Source organism: Stylophora pistillata, chromosome 8 (assembly GCF_964205215.1).
Source record: "Stylophora pistillata chromosome 8, jaStyPist1.2, whole genome shotgun sequence".
Taxonomy (NCBI): domain Eukaryota; kingdom Metazoa; phylum Cnidaria; class Anthozoa; order Scleractinia; family Pocilloporidae; genus Stylophora; species Stylophora pistillata.
This window is the reverse complement of record NC_142526.1, coordinates 3,076,893-3,085,993: the sequence shown is the minus strand read 5'-3', so window position 1 is coordinate 3,085,993 and position 9,101 is coordinate 3,076,893. Positions and strand designations below refer to the sequence as shown.

General features: G+C 39.2%; 1 protein-coding gene across 2 annotated transcripts; it reads left to right on the top strand.

The window, feature by feature from the left end:
- Positions 1-4,726: 4,726 nt before the first annotated feature.
- Positions 4,727-9,007, top strand: LOC148724439 (uncharacterized). Of its 2 annotated transcripts, XM_088730101.1 has the most exons (3): positions 4,727-5,186; positions 7,430-7,776; positions 8,085-9,007. In XM_088730101.1, exons 2-3 carry the CDS (start codon positions 7,447-7,449, stop codon positions 8,880-8,882), a joined length of 1,128 nt encoding a protein of 375 aa, XP_088586227.1. In that variant the 5' UTR covers positions 4,727-5,186; positions 7,430-7,446; the 3' UTR covers positions 8,883-9,007. The 2 variants fall into 2 exon arrangements, with proteins under 2 accessions (XP_088586227.1, XP_088586226.1); XM_088730100.1 differs by lacking the exon at positions 4,727-5,186 and having other exon boundaries at positions 7,301-7,776.
- The last annotated feature ends 94 nt before the right edge of the window (positions 9,008-9,101 follow it).

Sequence of the window (9,101 nt, the reverse complement as noted above, 5' to 3'; positions counted from 1 at the left end):
TCGCCAAATATCTGGGAGGAGGCTCAGACTGATGACCAGATGATGAAAGTTTTTGACTTGGAGACTAAGATAGTCGATGTAAGTAGTATCAGATACGATGAATATATGAAGTTCATATATTTTGAACTGCGGTTATAGATACGTATGATGCACGCTCCTCGCAGTAGAGAGCGCTATTTATGCAATAGCGAAAATCAGACATGAGAAAAATCAGGCCTGTACGGGATTCCAACCACTGACCTCTGCGATACTAGTGCAGCGCTCTACAAATTGAGCTAACAAGCCAACTGGGAGCAGGCCGTTGAGTTGATTCGTAATAAACCCGTGATGATAAATCAGATGCGAATAATATATGAAGTTCACATATTTTGATTTGCGGTTACAGATACGTATGATGCATGATCCTCGCATTATACAGCACTATTTATGCAATAGCGAAAATCAGACCTGAAAAAAATCAGGCCCGTACAGGCCTGATTTTTTTTTTTTTTTTTTTTTTTTCAGGTCTGATTTTCGCTATTGCTTAAATAGCGCTATCTACTACGAGGATCGTGCATCATACGTATCTAATACCGCAGTTCAAAATATATGAACTTCATATATTTCATTGTATCTAATTTATCACTTTCAGGGGTTTATTACGAATCAACTTAACGGCCTGCTCCCAGTTGGCTTGTTAGCTCAATTGGCAGAGCGCTGCACTAGTATCGCAGAGGTCAATGGTTCGAATCCCGTACAGGCCTGATTTTTTTCAGGTCTGATTTTCGCTATTGCTTAAATAGCGCTATCTACTGCGAGGATCGTGCATCATACGTGAATAAGCAATTTCTTGGGAAGAAATTGGCACTGAGCTTACCATGACTTCGAGACTTGTATTCCGGCAACTCTCGTCGTGATGCCGCCATGAAGATTGCGTGAGAGACAGAGACAAGGATAAGAAAAGGAAAGGAAAACAAGTTGAAAGTAATAGCCATTTTTTTGTCAGATATCTTAACCATGGTGGAATTGGCACGGTGATTGGTCACGAGGTCACTCGTGGACTCGCGGGCGATGGTGCGTTATCAATAATCCATTTTACAGGTATATGCTTGGTTGCCAAGCCTTTGACAGGAGTAAGGCCAACAGTGACCTTGTTATGATACAAATGTTGCTGCTTTTCAAATGCAGATTACTTTGTTATCATGCTAACTAAATACTAGTCTCTATTCCAACAAGCTCACTTTCAGCCTCACTCTAAATCAAAGGCGTGGCAATTCAGTACACAACTGTTAAATGGCCAATTGTCGACTTCTCTATTTTAGACTTTATCTCCCTCTAACTGAATTGTATGCTATAATGGTCTGTAATGCGTACTTTTGTTTTCAATGAGTCTTGAAACACTTCGTGTAACCCAAGGTAAGGCTATTTGCAATTGCAAATGGCTGACTGTTTTTGGGCGGGAAATCGAGAAAACGGGTGGGTACATCCACAGACATAAGTTAAACGCGTTTATTACAGAATGGAATGTACGGAAGTGCCTTCCAGAAACATTTTTGATATAATACTAACCCACGGAAAGATTTACTCTTGTCAAGGGTAACGAACCGTTATATTTATCATTAACCCGTGTCTCTGCACTCTCTGGTTTACCTACAGGAAGACTATATGACCAGGATGGCAAAAGAAAAGACTGGTGGTCGATGTTATCATCTAAAATATTTTCTTCACGAAACAAATGCCTTTCGGAACAATATTCTAAATTTGAAGCTTATGAGAAGAAGGTAACATGACTTGTTATGTCACATGATGCTTAGGCATTTTTTATAACTTTTTGGGGGCATTCTTGAGTGTGGCCAAAACGCCCCAACGCAGCCACTAGTGGCCAAAATACTAAAACGGCCATAAGTGGCCAAAGGGTCAAAACGGCTACTAGTGGCCAAAATTCCCAAAGGGCCACCAATGGCCAAAATGCCCAAACGGTCACCAGTGGCCAAAATGCTAGAACGGCCACTAGTGGCCAAAATGCCCAAATGGCCACTGGTGGCCAAAATGCCCAAAACGGCTACCAGTGGCCAAAAGGCTAAAACGGCCACTACTAGCCAAAATGCCCAACGGCAACTAGTGGCCAAAATGCTAAAACGGCCACTAGTGGCCAAAATGCTAAAACGGCCACTAGTGGCCAAAATGCCCAAATGGCCACTGGTGGCCAAAATGCCCAAAACGGCCACTAGTGGCCAAAAGGCTAAAACAACCACTAGTGGCCAAAATGCCCAAATGGCCACTGGTGGCCAAAATGCCCAAAACGGCTACCAGTGGCCAAAAGGCTAAGACGGCCACTACTAGCCAAAATGCCAAAACGGCCACTAGTAGCCAAAATGCCGATGAAGAGGACCGTGAAAGACTCCTTATACATATAGCTGCTAACATTCTCCTTTCAAATGACGAATTTTGTCTCTGTACTATTTTCCATATCCAGGTAGACGGCAAACAGACGCTGAACGAAAACATAGCTGACAACGGCAGACTCAAACTAGCGTTTGAAGTGAGATTCCTTGATTGAATATCAATGAAGCTAGAATACTTAGATGTTTATTTGGGCGTTTTGTTGAAAGGGTACTTTGAGATATTGGGAAATCTGAAACATTTTTTCGGGTTTTGTGTTGTATATACATCGGCAAAATCTCTTGTGATCCATAAAGGTATCCAGCTTGTTCAGTTTGCAACAATTTGTTTGGGTTTTGTGAATACATCGGCAAAATCGCGTGCAATTCACAAAGGTATCCAGTTTGTTTTGTTTTCGCTGTTATTTCATCTAAATCTGTTTCCATTTCCTCTATTTTAAAAGTACTCAAAGTAATTTTTCTCTTCAGGCTTACAAATTGTTGGTTGTAAGAGAGGGCACTGAGGGCGCCCTCCCCGGGCTTAATCTAACTGAAGAGCAATTGTTCTTTATTGGATTTGCAAAGGTTGGTGTAATTCAATTCATGATCTACATTTATCGTGAGTGTACTTTTAAATTAGGTTTTATCAGCATTTAGTGCATACCACACAGCTTAATAGTGCTTTTCGTGTGAGCTGATTGGCTGGTTCGGAAGTTAATAGCGAGTGCTATTCACCTCCTCTTTGCGGAATAATTATTTTATATAACAAATTGTAAAATTTGCAGACTAAGGCATAAAGGAAAACACATTGTTGAAGCTACTTTGTTTTATGTCACTTAAAGTGTCTCGAAAGTATTTAGTTAATTAACAAAACTAATGTTTATTTTTCTTTAGCCATGGTGTAGTATTTACAAGAAAAAGGTAGCCCTTTTCCAGCTTCAAACACACTCCCACGCGTTCCCCGAGTACAGCTAAATTAACAAATTTTATCCTCGACACAATTCTGTTTTTTTTTCCTTATTTAATCCTTTGTTACGTTATTGCTATTTTTTTCTTTCAGGATCATTGGTTCTTTGGAGAACTACAATAAATTCGCAGAGACATACAAGAGTAAACCAGGATCTCCTATGAACCCTGCAGAAAAGTGTACTATTTGGTGATTCAAAGTTCCTAGATCATAGTGCATTTATCATGAGATAACTTTCCTCCTTAGTGCAAAGATAAGTATCATTGGAGAAAGAGCAAAGCTCAGTCGGTGGTCAGTAAGTGTGATTCTCCAAGTACTACCTTAATGATAGATCCACGAAATGTTCTGAAATTAATGTCTTACAGGACACAATATTTTTTCTTAATATTTTTTTATTTTCTATTCAGTCAATAGATATAGTTTGTTGAATTTAGAGTTATTTCGATCATGCGCGAAATAGTTTTGTAATTTGTTAGGTTTATAGATGTTGTTTTAAAAAAATATTGAATTTGATTAAAAAACTGTTCGTTCTGTATTTGTGAGGCGACATTGCTGTGTGAGGGAATCATTCCCAGGATATTTATTTCTCGGGCCTTTTTGTCATAGTTTGGTTGTTTGTTTGCTTGTCTTCTTGAGGAGTGAGTGTTTCATTGGCTCTAGAGAATTTGAAAAGTACGAGGCATTGATGGAAACAACTATATCCTTTTAATCGAAAAGTGAAAAAAGCACATAAAGTACCGACTCACTTACCGAAAGATGTTGATGTTTAGAAGTCACGAGAGTGTATACAAAATGGAAGGTGGAACTGGATGTCCTACTTCTTCAAAAAAAAAAAAAAGCGAAAAAATAGCTTTATCCCAGCTTCTGGGGTGGCTACTTTAGAGAACAAAATAAAGCAGAACCCCCACTCCCGTCGGAAAAAAAAGAACAGTAAATAGATGAAGACTGGATATATGGAGGAGAAAACGTGACGAAGACAATCAAGCGAAGGCTGAGAGAGTACTACGGTAAAACGGAGAAGCTGCAACAAAGCATCGCAGTACTGATCGAGCTAGGTCAACCGGCGTGGGGGCTTTAAATTCATTCTGACGAAGACAGCTGTTATTTCAACGGTGTTGAAATTTCTCTGATTCTTTAATTTGCTTTCTAATTCAGAATCGCGAACGGTAGGAGGTAAAGTGACATGATTCCAGAATGACATGATACATGTTCGACATGGGTACCTTTTTGAACATTGAAGTTGTTAGCTAACAATTCAAAAGGAAATAAGACTTCGATCTAGTTCAATATGCTTTAATTCGCCTAAAAAAAGATACTTTGCAACTGCAATTGAATGCATCCGCGTGTCCAAACAAAATGACCCACAGTTGGGAAGCCGAAGGAGATAGAATTAGTAGAACGTGCCTGGACGTGGGAAGAACACACTGGGGATCGCGTAAAAGGGGATTCGCGCATGTGATTATATATAATTTATATAATTAAGAGGTGGCTCTAACTCTATTTTGACACGTTGAAAATATAAAAACAAGGAAAATTACATAGAAAAACCCAGATTTTTTGTATGCCGTTATCTTTAAGGTGTTTACAAGCTTAAAAACATGCAGTTTTGTTGTTTTTCTTATTGTTTTATAATCAAACAAAGTACAAACACTTCGTAGCAATTTATACTTTCTAACAATAGGGTTAATCAGTTCATTTCCCTTCCCTTCTTGAGCTAATTGCACAAAGTTAAACATACAGTGTGGGAGAATTAAATATTCATGAAGTCGACATCAAGGCGGTAAAACAGGTCACGAAGTGTTTGATCTTTATCAGCTAAGAGTGAGTCAGAGAGAAAACTCCAGCATCAAGTCGAAAGGGTAATTACTATTTTCCTGATCACTTATGCGTTTTTGCAAGTATCATATAAGTTGAAATGCAAGAATCCAAGTCATTTAAACTCTTTGGTTACAAACGCAACAAAACAAAAAAAAAAAGAAAAAAAAATCCAATGGCCTAAACATGCCTGTAATTGGCGGGCTGTTCCTGAACTTTACATGCAGAACCATAATGTGTGGTGAGCGTTTGAAAAAAAGTAATTTAATCATTTATTATAAGAGTTATTTAACCTTAGTTCAAGCTACAACTTGACTTAATCAGCTTTTCGTAAATGGTTACATCTAAGAACACTATCAGAGAATACATCGATATTCTTTCACTCAAAACTCTTCGCGAACGTTTCAAGGGGATCGTACTAGATGGGTTTTATGAAAAAGTCTAAATCAATAATCACTTCAATTATAATCAGTCGATGCAACTGGCCAAAGCCGAGTCAAATCGTTGTTAACAGTATTAATTAGGATATTTGATTCAAAGCGGAAAGTCGAAAAAGAATTTACTCAAATTTCTGATCGTACATGGAAAGGATTTTTGCTTCCAGAGCAATCACAACTATGAAAACTGCAGCATAACCCCAAACGTATTATGATAAAATCGTCCAAGTGATTGCAGGAATCGTTTGTCTTTTCATGAGATGAGGGAGCAGCTGTTATCATCTTGTTTAAACAAGCAACTAATTGATTTTCTTGTGGGAAAAAAAAGTAAGAAAAAATTCTGAGGTGTTGGTCTGAACTCTTCACTCTAATGAACTCAGATTCTTTTAAACACAACGAACATATATCTGAACTGCGGTTATAGAAACGTATTTGTGCAGGATCCTCGCAGATCTCTTTTATCCGGTTATTTTCTTGGAGTAGAAACTTGTGGGAAGGTTACACATATTTGCTAACTCGGTTGATAGCAATTATCCTATGGGTTTTTTTTCCACAGAGTCCCAAGCTTGGAACTTTCCGAAAAAAACCCTTGGCTGATTAATAAGAAAACAATTTGAGGTAGTGATTGGAAGTTTTAACTCTGAACCGTTTCGTAATAAAGCAAATTGGAACGTTTTAATGTGTTGATCTAAAGAATATGCCACGACTGAAGCCAGATGGATTTGTCGAAAGAGAGTGGATGGAGTGTAAGTACTCCATCCTATCTGAGGTATTAATCAGTAAATTCTCTCGTTCGTAGATACTTAAGGTTACCGCGAACCTTGTGCACCTTCAAGGGTGTCTCGCGTGCAAGCGATGTAGCGCGTCCAGTTTAAACTGTAGATATCTAAACCCCATATCAAATTAAAGCTTATAGGACTGGCTATCAGACTATACCAAAAATTTTGAAAAAAAATGAATTCTCGAATTTTTCACGACTTCTAAATGCGAGCGCCCGAGTCACCTTTTGAACGTTACATCTCAAGGCGAATTTTGTTTTTCGCATATTTAATGTGTTCCTCTGTTTCCGGGGCCAAAGCGCTAAAAAAAGGTGTCTGCGATGTGCCATATTCAATTTCAGTGAAAAGTTACAGAAAATTTTTAAAACAGGATTAAAAAAATGTGGAGTGATCATACAAAAATCGCTCTTGAAGAAAAAGTATTTAGAAATAAAAAATTCGGAGACACGTTTTGGTAGTTTATAAGTAAAACTAGCTACTGTCAAACTTTGAGAGCAATCGAAAAAATTCCCTTTGACTTGTAGCTCCCAAAAGGTGATTCGGGTGCTAGCATTTAGAAGTCATGAAAAATTCAACAATTAATTTTTTTTCAAAATTTTTGGTATAGTCTGATAGCCAGTCCTATAAGCTTTAATTTGATATGGGGTTTAGATATCTACAGTTTAAACCGGACGCGCTACATCGCTTGCACGCAAGACACCCCTGAAGGTGCACGGTAACCTTGACTGCTCTCAAACACTCTAAGTGCAAACAAATAGTGTACTTTCTAGAACGAAGGAATTTGACAATATAGATGTCTACTCTACTCTACTGAGGCCAGATGGATTTGTTGAGAGAGAGTGGATGGAGTGTAAGTACTTCATCCTTTCTGAGGTAATAATCTGTAATTTCTCTCGTTCGTAGATACTTAACTCTCAAACACTCCTAGTGCAAACAAATGGGGTACTTTCTAGAACGAAGGAATTTTGACAAAGACCTCGCAAGGGAATCAACTTGATAATATCCTGACGTACTGAGGGAAATTAGGAACAACACATTTTAATTCCATTTTGTTTACATCATTTATTTCAGATTTGAAATCCCGAGAGATGTTCACCATTCTTGCTCTCTTCGTACTTTTCTTTGGTGCGCTAGAGGCCCATTTTACCTGCAAAGGCACCAGCTATAAAGGGAACTTCAGCGAAGAGCGTCACATGATCAATAACAAAGCTCTAATTGGTCACTCGTTCCAAAATCTCACTGCGCATGCTTCTTATCAGTGTCTTTCGGCCTGCGTGTTGAGCTGTCGCTGCTTGGCTTTTCAGATAAAGGAAACAAGATGTGAACTTCTGAGTCAACACCGAATGCTAGCTCCTGGAAACTTTCAACAAGCACAGGGCTATAAGTACTTTGACGTGGAACAGTCACTCGTTGGAAATGTGAGTAGAAGTTCAATGAAATTCTGGCATGCGCTCTTTCAAAGAAGGCTTTACCTAATTTGATACGCTGTTAGGTAATTTCCTTAATCGTGATGATTATCATTGCCATTGTCATTCCCACTGCCACTGTCACTGCCACAGCTACTACCACTGCCAGACAGACAGACGTTACACAAGCATTGCAAGGTAGACCGACCATTTAAGCGACGAACCTTCTTTTCAATGCAATCAAGTCCCTTTACATTAATCCTGTTTGAATATGTGGAAAGTAATTGGAGTGACATGTGGCCCTTTATTATTATCTTCAGGAACCCGCTGGAAGCTGTATGAATGGATGCTGCAGAACAAATCCTTGTTTAAATGGTGGCTCATGTACTGAACGCTGTAATGACGTAACGGTCAAGTTTGAATGCTTCTGTGCTGCTAGGTTTACTGGAAAAGTTTGTGAGAAACTGATATCTTCCTGTTCTGAATACCAAGAATTGAAGAATCAGGTGGTGAACGGAATTTTCGAAATAGCGTCTCCGAGCACGACCGGGTTCATCAAAGTGTTTTGTGATTTTACTAGTGAACCGGAGTTTGTATGGACTCTGGTTGAATCCTTTGAAAAGGGTGAACGACATCACTTTCATGGCGGTTCGTTTTCGGAGGACATTCCAATAAATCCGAATAGTCCCAAGTTCTCCAGTTATCGTTTGCCACTGAACGCTATGACACATCTTCTTTCACAAAGCACCCATTTTCGAGCTACTTGTGAATTTGAGAAGATATTCAGCTACATTGATTACCTCAGAGGAAACGTTTCCAGTCTCGACCTGATGGCTCATATGTCCGCATGCAAATTTTTTGAACGTATCAATATCCGAGGGATTGACTGTATGGATTGCAAGGCCTATTACTGGAGTTACTACGGCATGCATGCTCATATTGAAAGCACAGTGGCTGCTCAGTGGTACTGCCAATGCGCTACATGCGTGTCATGGAGAAACTCTATAGGAACCGAGGATAGCTTTGGGTACTACGATCAAATAAATCCAGCTCACAGATGCGTACAAAACGATAACGCCACCACTCAGTGGTGGCTCGGTGTACGACGTTCTTCTTGACAGCAGAGTTTGTTCCCATCGTGAAAAGACTGCAGTCATTCATCGTGGTAAATAAACTTCTCGTAAAGCATAGTCGTTTATCTTACTATGCAGAAACGTGCCCATACGCATCTAAAATGACCATGCAGTAAATGGTTTGAACCCGGGGGTAACATGTGAAGGTGTAGTCTGATCGTCCGGGTGAGTGTAGTCCTGAGAAGGACTGTTGTCGGTGACAGT